Here is a 21,253-nt window from a genome sequence, read left to right as displayed (position 1 = left end):
AGTTGGTAGCAGTGAAGTGGTGTGCTACAGTAAAAAAAAACATTATTATCACACACACACACACACACACACACACACACACACACACACACACACACACACACACACACACACACACACACACACACACACACACACAGAGTGGTGCGGTGCGCTAAGAGCACATAACTTAATAATAACCAGGCTGTTCCAGGAAAAATACACTTTTCATCAGTAAAAAAGTGTTCATTCAACACTTGGAGAGTACTCTGGGACCAAATAGAAGATGTGAAATTGACTCCCTAAGTCAATTCTGAAGGTTTATTTTCTTTCAGACACGTAAAAGGAATGTTTTCATGTCTGAAACAAAAGAGACGTTAAGAATTGATTTGACTTTTAGACGTAATATCATCATTATACAGTACACCCATCTGACTCCCTCAGTGTTGAATTAACACTGCATTATTTTACTGCGATGCCGGAGTCTCGGGAAGCAACAAACCTCGTGGATGGCAGGCAGAGCCTTTACTGTATGGTGATAAATGTGCTGTCGGAAGTCACATCAGGGGTGAATTTCTCAAAACCAAAGTTGCTTACTACATTAGCTACTTCCCTGCATTTTCCCATTGGCAACTAGCGAAGTTGCTAACAGGCTAACAACTTCCCTTTTGAGAAACTCACACCAGATGGGAATTTGTGATTGTGCTCATCATGGAAATGATAGGAAGGTGCCGCAAAAGCAATTACGCTTTCAATTCTAAATGATCAACAAAACAATTTAGTGAAGCACATCTGTGTGTGTGTGTGTGTGTGTGTGTGTGTGTGTGTGTGTGTGTGTGTGTGTGTGTGTGTGTGTGTGTGTGTGTGTGTGCGTGAACGTGTGTGTGTGTGCGTGTGCGTGTGCGTGTACGTGCGTGTGTGTGTGTGTGTGTGTGTGTGTGTGTGTGTGTGTGTACCATTATACAGTATGTCTCCAATGCAGTGTCTAGATCTGTGCAGTAAGCTTTTTACTGTATTTACCTACAGTACACATCATACTGTATGGCATACATGCTCTTTGGTATCTAGATCAGATCTCTCTCTAGTACTCTCTCTCTCTCTCTCTCTCTCTCTCTATTACTCTATCTCTCTCTCTCTCTCTCTCTCTCTCTCTCTCTGTCCCTCTCACACACACACAATCAGAAACAAACGTGTGTGCATGCACACACATGTGCACACACACACCTCTTGCTGTCGTTGTTTCTGTCTGTAAACACACACACACACACACACACACACACACACACACACACACACACACACACACACACACACACACACACACACACACACACACACACACACACACAGCAGGGAAGTGTACGTCCATGTCACGTTTGTTTTCGTGCAAACATTGGAGAGCTTTTTTTGACCATGCAGACAAGTTGGTCCAGTATTGTGTAACCAAATTTTGCCATCGCAGAGAACTCAGTGTGTGTGTGTGTGTGTGTGTGTGTGCATGTGCGTGTGGCTCCACAGATATCAACAGTGCCCAGATGGTTTTTGTTTTCTGTTATGAAACATGGGTGGCATGGCATGTCCTGGCTTGCAGCATTGTACGCTGTTTTGAATTAATGAGGTAAAAGGTTTATTTTGAAACATTTTGTGCAAAATTGTTTCTTACCCCATGCAATGTTTGCTTTAATCATTATCAGAGAGAGTTCTGCTCAATCCAGCAGGAACGTTAGTCAGCGTTATTGAGCACTTCACTCTATTCAGGTTATTTTATAAAGCACATTGAAAACGATCAAAACTGGCCAACGTGCAGGTCATAGGTGGCTAACCCGCGGCTCTCGAGCCGCATGCGGCTCTTTGCCTGGTGTCTTGCGGCTCTTGCGTTCATGTCCAAGTTTGGGTTTATGTCCCATAGGCAATATGCATTGGAATTGTGCACACAAAGTTGATTAGTACTATGGGAAATAAGTGCCCTGTAGTCTTGGTACTGTAGTAGGCCTTGCCTAAATGTGTCCTGAATGATCACGTTGGTGTGTGACATTTGTTACTGCGAATACAAGACGTGATTTAGGCCTAAGCCTATGTTCTAAAAATAGCGCTTTATGACCGTGTCTTTCGCTGACTAGACAAAATAGCGGCAAAAATGTTTTAACCTGAAAGATTTGGCCATCACTCCTCAATAAGGTCAGGGAAATGTGCTGTCCACATTTGTAGATTCTATCGCTCGGATATGGTGGTTATAAATGTGCAAATTATATGAAGAGAAAGGCGTCTGGAGCAGAGATACGCCGAGAATCTCTGTCCTGCGTAGCCATCTCTGCGCTCTGTTAGGAGTGTTCATGGCTATTGACCCGAACGTGAAATTATGTTTTTGGTTTAACATTGTCTTATTTTCGCGGGCTATAGACAAACTAGCGCATCTATCCTGGTTTTCGCTCTGTCGGCCGTGGTCTATCAGCCATTGTCAGAGCGGCGCGGGCAGACGGCTTGCAGGTGGGAAACAATTTCAATCGACTTGTCGCTTGTCCGCGCTCAGTTTAGTCTCAAAAAGAAAACTTTGTTTTTTCCCATGGCCCCCTGTCAGCACCCGCTGAAACATTAATGTGGAAAATGAACGGCGATTTGACGAACCACCTTGTTAATTTTGGATGGTGTCGTCACACATCCAACAATCATCTGTGCGCAAGAAAGCGGTGCTTGTGCGCCTAACCCCCGAATGAGCTAAGAGAGGCGGAGAATCTTTGTGCCGCGTTACTTCGTGCTCTGTTATAAAGAGTGCTCATGGAAATTATGCTGTGAAACGTGTTTTATTAAAATATGAAAGAATTTATGAACATAATTTTGACCTGTGTACCCTTGTCTTCTTATGTAGGCCTAAAACAACATTTTTATCTTGAAAAAAACCTTTTTCCCAAAAAATTGAAGCAGTAAAAAAAGGGGGGGTATCTTATATTCAGGATTGTCTTGTAGTCAGGCCATTAAGTTGGAGTGTAACATCAATCTGACACTTTGTGTGTGTGTGTGTGTGTGTGTGTGTGTGTGTGTGTGTGTGTGTGTGTGTGTGTGTGTGTGTGTGTGTGTGTGTGTGTGTGTGTCTGTCTGTCTGTCTGTCTGTCTGTCTGTCTGTATGTCTGTGTCTGTGTGAGAAAGGAAGAGATGGCTGATGTTCATGCCCATGTGTTGTTGTGTATGCTGGTCTGTGGTGTGAGAGGGATGGGTGATGCCCATGTTGGTGGGTGTGCGCATGTTTATATGCCCGCGTGATGTTTGTGTGCCGATGTGGCTCTTTGCTGTGACACATTACAAAATGTGGCTCTTGGTCTCCGACTGGTTGGCCACCCCTGGTTTAGGGGAACAGAGGCAGACTAAAAACAAAGCAGTAATGTGCAAATGTAGAAAGTAAGTATGCAGTACATAATGTACATGTATTTCGGGGTGCTCCATATGATCAGGCTTCACCTGTCGCTGTGGTGTCAAGGGCATACCTGCCACGTCACATGTTGACTATGTGGCCTAAGCCTAGACCAGGGGTAGGCAATAAGGTTTGGATGCGGGCCGATTTTTTGTCTGACAAGAGCATCGCGGGCTGGCCATGGTAAAAAAAGTTGTTCTATTTTTGTCCACTATATTACAACTAGATATTATTTAACATAAATGCAATTCATTTGATGTCAAATAAATTCAAATTTAAAATATACATTTTCTTCTATGTACTGATAATATGCTGACTGCTACATCTCCTGGTATCTCTCTTATGAAAAGGGCAACCTGCCTTAGCAACCTGCCGCAACTTATGTATACAATTGCAAATTGTTTATTGTTATAACGTGTTTCATTAACTGAAGATTGCTAGCTATCAATGCAAAATCTTATTAAAAGCCATGGAACCAAAAGTTGATTCCGAATGCAGGACAAACAAAGCAGAATGGAACTAATACTTTTTTTCCAATTAGGCTATTTGACTGCACTCACTTGCACTGCACTACACTGCTATTGGCTGCCTCTCGCGGTCCGAACATAATTGGTAGAGGGCCACATTTGGCCCCTGGGACACTATTTGACTACCCCTGGCCTAGACCTTAACCGTTATGCTGTCACAAGGGGGTGCCTTTGAGGTGCACGTCACATTTTGACTCCATACCTTAAAGGCGTAAAAAAATCTTAGTCTTTCAAAGGTAGTCAGAAATAGGCTGTAGCCAATAACTGGTGAGTCCCTCATATGTCTCACACAGTAGGTGGCAACTTCATAGCTGTAGTTGTAGGCTTGCATCCTAGTGTGGCTGAGGGGGACAGAAGTCCACCACCACCTCAGGCGCAATCTGTACACATTGGCTGCAACAGCAAAGAGCCCGAGGCTCAGAGTAGTTCACACGTAGTTTTCGAAAGTGAGAAGTTCGCAGACTTAAAATCCTTTTTGTTGTATTTTACTATTTCATGGCAGGATTTCTAAAATCTGATGAAAACTGTTGAGGTCGAAACGTAATCCTGCCATGAAATAATGAAATACAACAAAAAGGATTTTAAGTGTGCGGACTTCTCACTTTGAAAACTACAGTTGGCCTTCTTCCTGCACCTTTTCCTGGGATGTGCACAATCCTCTCCTTCATCAGAGTACTCCACACACCATCTTGTTGCGGGGCATCTACTACGTGTGTGTGCTTCACACACTCTGATGTATCTCATGCATACTGTACCCCATAGTACCTCTGCATTGCTGTGTGCCACATACGGTACTCAAACTATGCCCATCACTGGGTTCCCTCCTGCCTGGGTTAACAGAATCCGAGAGTTCAACATACAGCTCATACAGTAGCCTTTGCCCACAATGGCCTCACTTCACTTAAAGGGGTATGCCACTATTTTGAGTCAATGGATCACTGTAACATGTAGCATGCTACACGGACGCATTGACTTTCACTAGCTTAGCGACATGCTCCCTCTTTTAACTTGTCTTAAAGCAAGACAACGGCTTACATGAAAAATAAGACAATTTACCACCTTCATGGCCAACGATTTTAACTGTATTAAGCCCCAAAATAGTGGCATACCCCTTTAACACCATTTGTACAAAAAAGGGAGCAGGGACAGGTTATGATTGCATGGGTCCCTGGGCCAGGCAACATTATAGTGAAGGCCCCCAGCACCCAGAGGGTGTTGCTAGTGTACAAAGCGATTCAGGGTTTTTGGCCAGATGTGAGGGTCTAGAGAGTTGTTTTTGAAAGCAATTGAAAATTCAGTTGTTGAAAATGCGATTTCAACGCAATATGAGAGTGGAAATGAAGAGGCTTGGACTTCAGGGCCCCCTTGGCTCTTGGGCCCCTGGGCCTGGTAGCAGTAGCGGAACAATTACATACATGGCCCCAGGGCAAGACATTGATAGGGCCCCACATACGGCCTGCCTAGGTCCAAATAGGGCCCCCACATCCAAAAAAGGAGGGGCCTGGGCCCAGGGGCAAATGCCCTGCTCGCCCCCCCCTATAGCTCCGCCCCTGCCTGGTAGACCCATGCAGTACTCTGTCCTTGAGAGGGAGTCCCCCAGCCAGCTTTGCACCCTTGTCTCCAGGCTGCCTAAACCTATGGATTCAATTGGAATGGCAGACAGAGAGGTGACCCACATGCTTAGTGTGATCACTGTTAGCTCATAAATGGTGGCAAATTAAAGGCACAAGTGCATTGCAATCTGTTACAAGTTCACAAACCAGACTGACACAATTTTCGGATACTACATTACTTTCAGCATGGAAAAACATGCCTAATGTTACTCTACCTCAAAGGACACCGACGCACGCACGCGCACGCACGCACGCACGCACGCACGCACGCACGCACGCACACACACACACACACACCCCTGAGAGTTACAGAGGACACAAGGTTGGCATTAGCTTTAGAGGAAGTAAAGCCTGCAGAATGCCAAGAAACAGAAAGATAACACACACACACACACACACACACACACACACACACACACACACACACACACACACACACACCCTGACTTGGATCATTGACAAGCCAATCTTATTTAACGGCTGGTAAAGCTGGGTCAGTGTAAATTAAGCATGAAGGCACCACTGGAAATACAGCGCCGTGCCGCCGTTGCGTAATGGACAGTTTGGCACCAGCCGACGGACGGGCGCCTGCGGGCAACTCTACGGAGAGTGGGCGCCGTTATCGTCCACAGACATGGCACAATGGTGAATCACTCACTCACACAACTCAATGACGACTCTCTTAGACTCACACAACGACACACACACACACACACACTAGGGGTGGTACGGTTCACAAATGTCACGGTTCGGTCCATATCACGGTTTCAAGGTCACGGTTTTCGGTTTTGTACGGTTCTGTTTTTTTTTTTTTTTTTTAAATAAAATGTATTATATAAAAATTTGAATGAAAATGTAAGCTTATCATGGGTATGTTGAATTTGACTTCATTTAACCCAACTGAAAGAGGAAAGATATCAATGATTTTAACATGCTTCCATTTATTTCACAAAAAGGGAGAACTAAGTCCTAACTTTTAAGTTGACAAATATTCAAATATTACATGCTATAACACATTTGACGTGTAAAAATAAAACAGCTACACTCCTGTAGGTAATGGGACCATTAGGTCAGTGTAGTATGACTATTTTGGTTAATGACACACTGAGAACGAATTGGACTTTTATTTTGATACCGCTTTCTGCGAGTTTTGCGCTTATGAATCAGCTTCCTATCATGAAACTGCCGGCCGTGAGAAGCATAGAAGTAAAATCAGAAGTCAAATTCAATTTTAAGTGAACAAGTGATAGGGTTATGTTATGTTAAAATGTGAAAGTTAAGGTAACAAATAATTTTAAAAGATCGTTTTTTTAGAAGTGTATGCACAAGAATGTTTCACAAAACTCCTGTGAAGCTGAGCCTTTTAAAACAGTCAAATTTTATTTTTGTTATAGTGTTAAACATCAATGTTAACTAGGCAACAGCACAAAGTCCCCTTCCGTCCATCAGAGTTTAACTAGCTACATATAATTAGGCCTACAGTTGATTGCAGTTAAGGACAGCACAGTGAATCTGATGGATATGTTCAATTATCTCGCATTTTGCCGTCCGGAATCCCCATTCAATGCCACGTGGATATAGCCTACACTAGGCTACTGTAACGTAAGTCATAGTCTACTTTGTTCTGCTAATCTGTCATTGTTTGTAAATTCATGTTCATTTAATTTAAAATGGTCAGCATAAAGGCTGGGAACAGTCACTTGCGCTAACGTGGAGAGAGACGGGGGAGAGGGTGACGCTGCTGACCAACCTGCACTTGCTTGTGGGCTACTGTAGCCTAGTCAGCTGGCGCATGCTGTTACATTATGTCTTTCAGTTGGCTGATAGAAATCAGTCTTTCCACACCCAATATCCTTCGTAGTCTGTGTTTTATGCTTGTAAAAGTAGTAGGATTTTAATAGCGTCGTCCGCCGGTGGTCACTCTATTTTTTATTTTTTTTTTAAACCGTGGGCACCGTGCGGTTGCCCACTACCCCGTTCCGTGACATGCAAACCGTACGGTCTCGGTTTGCAACGCAAACCGTACCATGCCTAACACACACACACACACACACACACACACACACACACACACACACACACACACAAACAAACAAACAAACACACACACACACACACACACACACACACACACACACACACACACACACACACACACACACACACACAACAGTGATACACTCAGCACCAGAGAAGGTGGCAGGAGTGGTGGACAAAGAGGTCAGCTGTCCAGCGAGGGCCCAGGGACCAGGGAAATAAAGGGGCCCTGAATTGGGTTCTCATTACATTGCATGTAAAGTAATGAGGGGCTTTCAGATGACTTTGTCCCGGGCCCAGTGAAAGCTGTCACCGACCCTGCTCACGACAGTCAGTGAATCACACTGACCACGACTCACACATACACACAAGACGCCGAAGCACTTGGAAGCCGTACAGTCAGTTCGTCCGTCCGTCAAGGCAGATCTGTTAGCCTCAGGCTACGCACTGATGACCGTCACTTCTATTTGCCGCTCAGCTGACACCACAAGTTCCAGCACCCTAGTGCATGTGGCTGACTGATTTAGTATGAAAATAAAGGGGAAAGGTCTAGACACTTGCTACCGTTTTTTTTTTCTTTCTTTTACCAATTGAACGTTTTGAAACGGTGGGCTCTTCAGACTTAACGGACTGATTTAGTGCCCTTTGTTTTGATACACTAAACTTGCTGAATTAGAACATTATATAAGCCTTTGATGGGGAATTCCTAGTGGTTCACTATATTAGCCTATTTTGATAGCTTCTGCGCTGGACTTGCTGCATTTTTGACGTGTTTGCTGTAAGCTGTTCATGGAGAATTTCTGGTGCTGATAACTGAAACCCATCATTCATCTTGTGAGCCAAGTGTCACTGGTTTGACATAAAGTGACCAGCTTTACACCTAACTTGTTACATACTGTGAAATACACATTTTGCTTTTTCAAATATGAAATCTGCACATTATTCTTTGCTTTGTTTTTATAGGCTGAGGGTAACTTTTCCCAAAAAGGCCTTGGGCATTCAGCTGGCGTTTAATTATTATTATTTTTTTTGCAGGTGCCTTAGGCTTCAATGGGTCAAATGCAAAGGGGAGTTCAAGCAATACCATGCAGTTTCGCCTTTGCTCTCCCAACATGTTGAAAGGTGAATCAACTATAATAAGTTAGAACTATAGAAATGCTCTATCACAAACACTGTTTTAGCACATAGAGAACAGCAAAGCAAACTTAAATGTATTTCTCAGTTTTCACCTCTAATCCGGTTTAGTGCTGTTTCATGGGACCAAAGCCACCTTATCACGGGGGACAGGAACAGCCAAAAGGGGAGATGGGAAGAGATGGACAGGTCTGGACCTCTGTAGCAGCCAGGAGCTAAGAGAAGTTACCACCACAGTGTGTGTGTGTGTGTGTGTGTGTGTGTGTGTGTGTGTGTGTGTGTGTGTGTGTGTGTGTGTGTGTGTGTGTGTGTGTGTGTGTGTGTGTGTGTGTGTGTGTACTCATGTATGTGTTAGACAGAGAGAGAGAGAGAGAGAGAGAGAGAGAGAGAGCGAGAGAGGGAGAGAGACAGAGACAGAGACAGAGACAGAGACAGAGAAAGAGAGATTGACAGAGACAGACACACAGAAAAGATAGAATAGAATGGCTGTCACTATTCACACATACAACTTACACTATACTCATTCACAATGAATGATTAATGCACTCTATGAGGTCTATGACAGAGAGTGAAAAGGGAATAGAAGTAGTAGGAGAGACGGGAGTGGCGGAAGAGAAAGAGTCTAGAGGAAAGATACGAGTTTTCAGTAGTGTGTTTTCAGGACGGAGGGAAAAGTCACTGGTCCATTTCTCTGCTTCACATGGACAGCAAAGTAAATGGGACACACCAGTGGCTCCACACATTCAGTACTCAGAGAGAGAGAGAGAGAGACAGAGAGAGAGACAGAGAGAGAGACAGAGAGAGAGAGCTAGCAAGGGCAATAAGAACTGGAGACTGGAGAGAGAGAGAGAGAGAAAGAGAGAGAGAGAGAGAGAGAGAGAGAGAGAGAGAGAGAGAGAGACAGAGAGAGAGAGAGAGAGAGAGAGAGAGAGAGACAGAGAGAGAGAGAGAGAGAGAGAGAGAGAGAGAGAGAGAGAGAGAGAGAGAGAGACAGAGAGACAGAGAGACACAGAGAGAGAGAGAGAGAGAGAGAGAGAGACAGACAGACAGACAGAGAGAGAGAGAGAGATAGGAGGAGAAAGCCTACTATTTGTTAGATGTGATGCTGTTGTGTTGTGCTGTGTAGTGCATCAGACGGGCTAATAAGTTTCTGCAGAGAGGGGATTAAGGGCAGCTTCAGCTCTGAAGTGGGGCTATTATTGCAGCGTTTTGTTATCAATAACGCCGAGCCCAACCGGCATCCAGCATCCAGCACGAGTCCCCTTGGGCGACTTGACTGCAAATAAGCCGGCAGAAACACACATACAGACATATAAACACGCACATGCACACGCACACGCACACGCACACCACACACACACACACACACACACACACACACACACACACACACACACACACACACACACACACGCACATGCATAAACTAACACACGCACACATTGCTCTCTCTCTCCCCCACTCTCAGGCCATCTCACTCAATCACTCACACGCACAATTTTGTCTCTCCTTCTGCCTCTGTCTCTCTTCAGCCCACAGTGCACACACAGACACAGACACAGACACAGACACAGACACAGACACAGACACACACACACACACACGCACGCACGCACGCACGCACGCACGCACGCACGCACGCACGCACGCACGCACGCACGCACGCACGCACACACACACACACACACACACACACACACACACACACACACAGACACACACACATACACACACACACACCACCACCAACAACAACAACAACTACAACAACAACAACATCATCATCAACAACAACAGACCAAACCGCAGCATCCCTAATAGGCGTAGAGCAGAGAAGAGTAGAGATAGCTCCATACACAATGGCTTCCCTATTGACCACAGAGTATCACCCTATAATGACCCAGTCAATGACATGCTATTGCTTTTCGGCTTCTGGACAATCACTAAAATGAACTCAGATAGCATTTGGGGCCTGTGATTTCGTGAAGTATGGTGGAACAGAAGAATTTGGATGGTCTCTTACATCAGTGTGTCCAAATGTTTTTTTTTTGTCTCATGTACTCCCTAAGCCTTGTTTTGTCATACCATGAATACCCCCTCTATATCTCTTTTTCTATTCCATTGTGACTATGCTTCATTCATTTATGATTATGATTTGTTGATTTTCTTATCAAAGAATTATCATGATTTCATTATGGGTTTTCCGCATACCCCCTGCAGTGCGCTCATTAGGGCTGCACAATTATGGAAAAATATATAATTACAATGATTTGGATCAAAACTGAAATCACGATTATTAATCACGGTTAGCAATAAACAACTCAATTTTAACGAGAAGCTGATGACATTTTGTTTTTACTACCTACGTGTGCAATGATGACCTGTTCTATAGACCATACGCTTGTGGTTGCTTGGCATAATTCTGGATAAAAGTCAAATCTCATTCATTTTTTCCCTTAAGTTTTGCTGATCCCAAGTATGCAGTGACCTGTTTCCCCACCCTGTGGTTTGTTGGGTTACGTGGCGCTATTCCGACATGTCGCTATTCCGACGTTAATGTCTATTGTCGGAATACCGACACGTTTTTCACCGTCCGCCGCTATTCCTACATGCCGCTATTCCGACATCCCTAACCTTAACCTTAACCCTAACCCTTACCCTGGGGATGAAAAGTGTTGGAATAGCGGCATGTCGGAATACCGCTATGTCAGAATAGCGATTGCCCCCCGGTTTGTTGACTTCAAGAACAAGTAAAAGGAGATTAGATTATCTTTCCTAGTTCTTTGACATTATTCTGAGAACAAGTAAAAGGTTTTATAGAAAATGCAAAGGAAATATCTGTAGAGCTGTGTAGAGTACGTTAAAACTGTGTTTGTAATCTTCATGATGACGTATTTGTTTAATTCATAATGATCATGCACAATCAAAAGTCAATATCAATCTTTATGAGAGGAACTTTAAACCAACAACAAAAACAATGCTACATTACATTAAGGAGAGTGGCCCTGTTTTCTGTTGTAACTCTAAGCAGGGACACCATTGTAAATCTCGGGCCTTATGAAAGATAACAGGTTTGGCATTATTGTGTCAGGCCCTATCAGAATCGTCCTAAATACCTATTCCTATGTGTTTACCCCCCACCTCACATTCACACACACAGACACACACAGACACACACAGACACAGACACAGACACAGACACACACACACACACACACACACACACACACACACTTGCTAAATCTGGACCTGGATAACTTGGCTTTAAATGGGCCAAACAGAGCAGCAAGGTGGAGATGGGAGATGTAAAATGATGCTGTTCCTTCTTCTGATATGGACCTCTCTTAGTGAATGTGCAATGCTGGCCCCATCTGACTCTCTCTGCTTATTGGCAATGCCCTGTTATGCTACACTCCTTTCATTTGAAAAAGTATAGAAAAGTATCGAAAAGTATTCACAATACATGTTGGTACCGGCACATTTGGTATCGAGACAACACACTAATGGGATGGCAGTTCATATGTGAATCATATGTGAGTCAACGCAGGGACAGAGACAGAAACAGACAAAGAAAGAAGGAGAATATGCAGGATAAAAGAACACTGTAAGTAAAAAAATATTTGTTTAAATGTTTTGGTGTTGTGCACTTGTGGTAAAATCATTTACACCAGCAAACACATGCATTGGATTAGCTCAGAGTCAAAAAGGAAGAGCATGAAAACGGGCATGCATCAGTGATCTAGAAGACCCCGAGGAGCCATCACACACGCACGCACGCACGCACGCACGCACGCACGCACGCACGCTCTCTCTCTCTCTCTCTCTCTCTCTCTCTCTCTCTCTCTCTCTCTCTCTCTCTCTCTCTCTCTCTCTTCTGCAGTGTACCTGTCTACTATGACAGGAATACAGCATCACTTCTGTGTGGTCTGCGTTTCTAGACTCATGTTGAACGAGTGATTGGTAGATCGACTTGACCTGCGGTGAAAAATTGTGCTCCAAAAATTCTTAAGACATTACCTTTTTGTACAGTATTTCTGTGCCAAAATAGTTTACATTATAATATATATATGAGTGATTCTCTAATTCGCCTACACTTTTAAGTCCGTGGATTTTATTTGGCAATTCCACTAACTATTAACTGCATCCAATGATGTTTTGGACATTAGAAAACATTTATCTTTCATATAATACAGAAAGTGTAGACATAGCATTATTTCCCTCAGCAAGAATGAATATTTAATACTGGTTTTGGGCGTTTTCATGCCGTCCTGTTTTCCAAATGTCAGATTCAGTCTTCATATTAGCATGTAAAGAAACTTGTTTTGCCCAAGATGATTGCAAATGTTGATTCACAGTAATCATCACAATATGACAAAACTGTCAGAAAGACCACTGTCCTTTCCATTATACATGAAATTTGCCATTTTGTGTTTGTCCACGAAAACTGTGTTAACGGTGTCACGGTCTGAAACCTCCTCCATAAATCAGTAATGGTTTGGTCTTAGGCCATACGAATAACATCACGTGATGTCATAACCTCTTTGGCAGGATACGGGAAGACTTTTTGGTAAATATTGAGCTCCATCCTTCCATAATATAATCCATTCTTTTTCATGTTCTCATAGCGGGAAAATTGCCTGTCAACGGTGTTATCAACATATTCATAAGAATCTGAATTAGAAATCACATGTAGAAAAACACAGATAAAGCATACAGATACATGAATTGATTAAGGTGTTGTGGTGGAACTTCTGAGGTCCTCAGTTAGCACAACACCATAAAAATGGCTGAAATGTCAACGGTGTTACCGTCAATGGTGTTACAATTAAGTATGACAGTCAGGGTTGCCAGATGAGGCTGATGATTTCCAGGCCAAAAAGTGATCAAAATCCGCCCTAAAAACCCGCCCAATTCTATTGATTTATATGGCAGTGGGAAGGTTTTTCTGATAGATGCCATTTTTACCCGCACCCGGCCATCCTAAGCAGCCCAATTGGGCGGGAACCAGCCCAATCTGGCAACACTGATGACAGTTGAGGAGGAGTATGTTTTTGCCAATTTATATCCATATTGACAGACAAACAAACTAAATAATTTGTGTTCTAGGGAGATGGGTTTGTCTGCTCTGTTTTTTCTCCTAAAAAAGTGCCGACTTGTTCCCCTGCACTGTTGACCGTAACACCGTTGAGTAACACCGTTGACTGTTTTGAAAGTGTTTTTGCGCTATTGATCCCTTATGTGTTGGAAAAATCCTATGAACATACACTAGGGATTATCTCTGGAGAAGGAAGTCTTGTGTAAGGAGGGTGACTATATTCAAATCAGACGTTACAGGGATTTATGATGAAAAATGTGTCAGTCTGTATCACAGTGACTCATAAAATCCTACTTATGAAGCTCAACAATCACATTTTCTATATCAGTTGCACAGATTAAAGACAACATTACTGCTAAGGGACATAAGCACTTTCAAACATATATTGTTTCAACTCTGTAGTATTTTTTATATATGTTTGAAATGACATAGTATTTGTCCATAACACTGTTGACAAAATAATTAAGCAAATGTTCGCTTTCATTAGAGTATTTATCAAATGATTTAAGATTAAGCTTGGCAATTTGTTTGTTTGGAAACTTAAATATATACACTATGTAAACATCTAGGTCATTTAGTTGAAAAAAAATACTGATAATTGACATTTTGCTTTTGCCAAAAGCGTAGGGGAATCGTAGAATCACTCATATATATACAGTTAACTATTTTGGCAAAGGAAATATATATTTATATATATATTTATATATATATATACAGTAACTAACTATACATGGTGAAACACACAGGACACTGTTGAATAACTAATTGGCTCATTATCCAGTTATTCTTTTGCTACTTACACTGAATAGGCCTACATCAACATTAGAACAACTGCATTATACAAATGTATGACATAATATGCTGAATTAAGATATGGACATGACATACCCGAAATACCCACAATACCATCAAAGTATTTCTACTGTAGTCCAGTAACTGTTTCATTCACGTATTTAGCGGCGCCTTTGTCAGGCCAGAAAATTGGGTAAAGAAGCATGTGATACAGGTAGTGAGAAAAAGCAAGTGAAAGGTACAATAGCATAGGAAGCTTATCAACTATGTGTGCATCACTTCTCGGATTTCCAGAGAGCCCCAGGAGAGGGGACAAAGGGGAGGAGGGCTCCACACATAAGCCCCCCAAGGGCCACCAGTAACCATGGCAAGAGTCACACCAACACGGGGAGTAGGTCACCTACCACCTGAAGCCATGGGAATGATTTGGTCATATATCAGCCATAGAACACCATAGACAGCTCAATATTGCTTTAAAAATATTGTTCATTACACTATTGATAACTATTTATTAGTGGTGTCAACAATGATCGATTCGGCGATCCGAATCGATCCGGGGCATGGACGATCCAGATCCAGATCCGGCAAGTTCCAGAATCAATCCGGCAATTTTTTTAAGTTTCAATAACTTCCATGGATATTTCGGGAGCAAATGAATGTTAAATTAAATTAAAACACTTCAAAACATTGTAAGACTGATACAGACTGATACAGAAAACAGACGATAAATTGATGCTCAGTATCTGACTACTTGTATTTCCTCATCATGGCTGAACATTTGCTTTGCGTTCAGTAGAAATGTAATGCATTGCAATGCATTGTAGAATTGAATCGAATCGGATTGGATCTAATAGAATCGAATCGAATCGGATCTACTACCTCCCGAATCGTGATCGAATCGGATCGTGAGGGCAGTGCCGATCCACACCACTACTATTTATGATGCTAACTAATAATAAAAATATGAGTGCTCATTATTGGTGTATTACACTGCTACTATTTGAAGTGAACGTGCATGCTTTAGACCTGTTATCACAGTACACAGTGGCCTGAAGAATAACTTCATCAATGTGAAACTCTCCAAGTTACATACATACTGTACATCTAAGTATAAAGATAGGGAAACTACAGCCTCTGTCTGAACAAATGTGCTTTTGTACATTAGTCTATTTTTGCAATATATTTATTTATTTATGCATTTCTGTATTTATGTCTCTATTTCTGTATCACCCATGCCCTATGTAACCTGTGTTCTCTATAATATGCTGGTCATTACATTTCCACAGTGCTAAACCAGCAGACACAACAAGCATTTTTGGAAGCGAAGCATGTAAGCTCCCTCCTCTAGAAGTCAAAGGGATCAAATCGTTACATCAAAGCCTTGTTGTGTTGTTTTGTTGTTTGTTGATGCCATTATTTTTGGTGCTGAAAAGTGTTAAAACATGCTATACTTGCAGTGGAAAATGACAAAAAACTGTGGAGAAAAAAAGCAGGCATCAGTATTTTCCCGCTCAGGTGTACAGTAAGTCCACATAACGCTGCTGTCCAAAAAGTACTTGTTTTGGATAAAGAAGGAATAGATATTATCTTTATCCAATACTGACCAAAGCTCATACAAATACATTGAAATCTATCCCATGACCAATCTTATCACCAATGGTGCACTGATACGCATAATATGTGTCTACTCTAATGTATATGCATGGACATGTACAGTATATACGTTTTTTGAATGTGGTTTACAAGTGTCATACTGTGAAGGGCAATCTAACTTGGTTTCTTATCTAGATAGCATGTTATCTAGCTGGAATCGTTGGAATAAAGATTTCTGTTACCTGTTGCATAGTAATGAAATGAATGCTTACTGTACTGTAGTGCTGAAAAGAGCTCAACTGAGAGAAGTGTAATCATTTCAGATCCCCAACAGGATTTGTGCATCTTTCCACTGCACAAAACTTATAGAGATAAGAAGTCTAGGTTTCCTTTTCCCTGCACAGTCTGTGTGTGTGTGTGTGTGTGTGTGTGTGTGTGTGTGTGTGTGTGTGTGTGTGTGTGTGTGTGTGTGTGTGTGTGTGTGTGTGTGTGTGTGTGTGTGTGTGCAAGTAACCAAATATATAATATTCTGTAGGCTACAACTGAGCAGCATATCCAACTAGGCCATTGGTCAGTCCTTTGCTAGCATACCTACTAGGGGTCGACCGATACAGGTTTTTTAATGGCCGATGCGATACTGATTTTTTTTCATCACCCTTGGCCGATACCCGATATTTGGGTCGATATGGGTTAAAAAAAAAAGGCTAAAAAATGACAAATATTCATATAACAATCAGGTAATGTCTAACAATCAAGTAATAAAAAAATAAAGTGTCTTGGTGCTTCTAAAAAAAACCCGAATGACATACAATAATAAATATTGCATATCGGCCGATACGATACACTTAAAAAATGCAAATATCGGCCCGATACCGATACCGATACCGATATATATATATCGGTCTATCCTTAATACCTACTGTATGTTTTCCCACTCCTCACTCCTCATTAGTCTGTTCTGTCACACGGCGGGCCACATACAGTCATCATAGCCGGGGATCTGTAGCTAAACCAGGGGGCGTGCTAAGGAACGTATGAATGGATGGCACTCACCTAATGAGCATGTGATACTACAACACTTAAGAGATGAGGGGCTGCACCAAGCATGTCGAAATGACCCTCCTTAAAGTGTTGAAATAACACTACACAATTGACAGTGTGAGAATCTAATGAGGATGCATAACAGACAAGATCTCCCAGGATCATTGGGACATTATCAATGTACGCCCTGAACAGACACCTTACAGTACACGCCACAGAGATGACTTCCGAAGGGCATGCTACAGTGCCACATAATGATGCCCACCAATTACGTCCCTGTGTCCTAATAAGGAGATATACAAGAAACAGAACTGAACAACTAAGGGCTCCATGCTGGCTGTTGTGTAAGTCATCATCGGAACACTTACATTGCATTTGGCTGGCGCTTTTATCCAAGCAGGGTGTTGGTTACGTTTGTTGGTTGTTATGCAATTCATCATTGGAACATAATTTGCCTCAGCCTGCTAACCCCTTTAACACAGAGCCTCTGTTAAAACCTTATTGTGACCAAAATGGCACTGACCAAGTCTTAATCAGTTACCACAGACTGCTTATATGGTCATAGCAATGTTGTAGCCGAGTGTTGTCAGTAAAGAGTGAATAGGCCCGTCAATGGGCCAATCTGCAGAATGACAATGAACAAGTTGTTATGTACTATTACTAAAGGCACTGTGTAATGCCGTAGTAGTGTAGTAGGAGGGAGGGTGGAAAGGGAGCGTAGACAATCTTTAGTACTATGGTAGTCAAGTCTTTTCAACAACTAATACAGCGATCCACAGTGTTCCTTTATACAAAGACACTTACGTACAGCTAGGTATGTTCGAGGTATTGGTAAATGGCATGGTGAGCAAGATGCCCTCAGCCATGGATGGAGGTGTAGGCAGAGAGGTGAGGGTGGGATTCAAAACCTGCAGCTCTCTCATCAAAACACCAACTGCCTAAACCATTTGGCCACGACTGCTCCCAACATCCTCTGAAGTGTATACATTCAGAGCAGTCGGTGGGGCGGTGGTGGCTCAGATGGTAGATCCGTTCGACATCCAGAAGGTTGCAGGTTCGAGCCTCGCTCTGCCTGATCTGACCCCATCGATGTGTCCTTGAACAAGATACTTAACCCCAAGTTGCTCCTGGTGGCAGGGTGGTACCCTGCGTGGAAGCCAATTGCCACCAGTGTGTGAATGTGAGTGTGAATACCAGGTGAATGTGAGGCATACAATGTAAAACGCTTTGAGTGCTCGAAGGAGTGGAAAGGCGCTCTATAAATGCAGTCCATTTACCATTTACAGTCTGAACAACAGACACGTTACATGGCACTGAGATGAGGCTTCTGCAAGGGCATGTGATACAGAGTAGCACTGCATACTTAGTAATGAGGATGACCAATTAAGCCCCCACATCCTGAGGACGTGTGCATTGCAAGACAACCTTTCACAGCGAGGAGTGACTCCACGCCGACTGGCTCTTGTTGTGTAAGTCATTATGTATGACTATAAATACAGTTGCAGGCCTATAGGTATACTGCCCACTTGCCACTTGTTACCTAACGTGTCCTTAAGGGGTAGCGGTGCGCGGTAACGAAGCAGCTTATCTCTGACCTCCAGCAGCACTAGTGTGTGTGCAGAGGCGGACTTTCCATTAGCCAAGCCTAGGCAACTGCCTAGGGCCCCCAGTCCCGACCAAATCTGTCCTCCATAGGGGACCCAACTGTGACACCAGTCATGGGGGGAAAAAGGCTTAAAGGGGTATGCCACTATTTTGGGGCTTAATACAGTTAAAATCGTTGGCTGGAGTTTATAAAGGTGGTAAAGTGTCTTATTGTCTTAAGTGTCTTGCTTTAAGACAAGTTAAAAGAGGGAATATGTCGCTAAGCTAGTGAAAGTCAATGTATCCATGTAGCATTGTAGCATGCTACACGGATACATTGACTTTCACTAGCTTAGCGACATATTCCCTCTTTTAACTTGTCTTACAGCAAGACAACGATTAACATGAAAAATAAGACACTTTACCACCTTTATAAACCCCAGCCAACGATTTTAACTGTATTAAGCCCCAAAATAGTGGCATATCCCTTTAATCTTAATTTGTCACTCATGTTAAGTAATCGAAGATGAGAGACAAAACTCTAAAATAGCACAAAAACACAGAATTGTATGTCTATGTAATGACTATTGAGGGCCCAATGTTTATATTTTGCCTAGGGCCCCAAAATGGCTAGATCTGCCACTGTGTGTGTGTGCATGGCTATATGAGGAGCACAGGTGAAAACAAACTACAGACTCATATCTAGGACATGCAGCCATGTTATGCAGGTGGCATCGCCGGTGTTTCCATTCACTATTTGCTGTAGACGCTTAACTAGGTTGTAATATTGCTATGACATCACCGAGAGTTTGAGTAATTGATTAAGATATGGCCAGTACCCGGTTGTAAACAATAAGGTTCTAACAGAGGATCTGTTATAATGAGGGTTCCAACATGGACATGTGCAATGGATGCTTTGTATGTTATTTTTTCTTTTACTGTGTATGTGCTACATGGGCAAGGCCAAGGCTGGCCTAATCTCATTGCGCTGGTGTTCAGCTTGGGCATGCTATGCTCTCCCCTCATGTCACCCCGTCCACTCCCCGGCATCATAAGTAGACTATTGGCACATTCCACGGCTTGGTGAGCCCCACAGAAATAATCTGTCAATGGGCAGTTTCATTTCATTCAGGCTCTACTCTCCTTGCCTGGGTGACATTGGCTCACCATCTCCAGAACTAAGTTCTATTCTACTCCATCCTCGCAGAGGTCAAATACAAAGCCCTACATTTTTATTTCTTCACATTCTCACTGACTTGCCTTACTTTGAACTTCCAGCACAGGGGTTTGTGTTTTATTGTATGAAAGACAGTCCTAATATGATAATAGTGGTGGAACACAATATTGTTCTTGTTGATACAATTCAACCATCCCCACTGAGCCACTGTAGAGGTATTTTTTACTTGGAGCAGTTTGTGACTGGGGACAATGTGTCACCACCATATCACTATGAGGATGTTGTGTTTTATGTAGCCTATTAGATGTGTGAGTAACTTCATGGTAGCCTAATTGAAAGAGCTGTTACAGATACCTGCAAATTATGATTTGCCTGCCTCACACAGGCTCACAGGTAAATCGTTTGTTAAAGATAAACACAATTTGTCTGCCATCAACGATGCGCTCAATAATGTCGCCCTTGGCATCATCAAAAACGGCAACAATTGGCATGGCGCGATTGCATGGAGTCAGTGGGCGACATTGTACATATTGAATTCAATCTCCACTAACGTGCATTTGACTTACTTTGAGTGATCTTCTGTAAACCCAGTACATCCTCGGGCGTAATTATCGTATTTGCCAGCAATTCCTCCTCCGTGGTGACCGGTACCCCGACGTCTGCCGTGTTGCAGCCCACCTTGACTTTCATCGCCTCGGCTGGAATGGGGTTCGCGGTCGCCTGGCTAGCGCGGTTATTGTGGCTGTTGCTGCTGCTGGCTTCGCCGCTACTACCGCCGCAATTGCCTTGCTTATTACCACCGGACTTCTTAGCGCTTGATGGGTCCTGGCTCTTGCCTGTGTTAGTACAAGAATAGCTCATTATCCGTCTTCCCCTCCTCCCCCACCTCCTGGTCGAGCAAGACACTGAACAAGTCACCCTCTCTCACCCCTTGTTGAACAGTTGGCCCTTTTAGTTCTTAATTTAAATCCCTTCTTCTCGTCGAGCTATCCCTGCTCTCTGACTCGGCATCAACACAGTCAGCCAGGCGCACGACGGTCCTCCCACCACCTATGCCAGTCGGAGCAGAGGAGAGCAGAGCAGAGCAGCCAAGCTCTGGTGGTTCTTGAGACTCGAGCAGTCACCTTTACGCACGGCGTGTATCGTAGGCTACCAACCACTCCGACCACGCAGGGGGAGAATGCATGAAAGCAACCTTAGGCTACTTACTAAACAAAATTGCGATTAATGTGTTTAATGTGTTTAACACTCACCCCCACTACAATGCTTTACGAC

General features: G+C 43.1%; 1 protein-coding gene across 1 annotated transcript in view; it reads right to left on the bottom strand.

Annotated features, from left to right (window-relative positions):
* The window catches only part of unc119b (unc-119 homolog b (C. elegans)), a 41,527-nt gene extending 20,681 nt beyond the window's left edge, over nucleotides 1–20,846 (bottom strand). The window contains exon 1 of the mRNA XM_063202144.1: nucleotides 20,545–20,846. Within this exon, the coding sequence (XP_063058214.1) occupies nucleotides 20,545–20,839 (295 nt within the window). The 5' untranslated portion in view covers nucleotides 20,840–20,846. The remainder of the gene's footprint in view (nucleotides 1–20,544) is intronic.
* Between the last annotated feature and the right edge of the window lie 407 nt (nucleotides 20,847–21,253).

The sequence above is a fragment of the Engraulis encrasicolus genome, chromosome 7, assembly GCF_034702125.1.
Source record: "Engraulis encrasicolus isolate BLACKSEA-1 chromosome 7, IST_EnEncr_1.0, whole genome shotgun sequence".
Lineage (NCBI taxonomy): Eukaryota > Metazoa > Chordata > Actinopteri > Clupeiformes > Engraulidae > Engraulis > Engraulis encrasicolus.
Note: the sequence above shows the minus strand (reverse complement) of the source record. Positions and strands in the feature narration are given on the sequence as shown.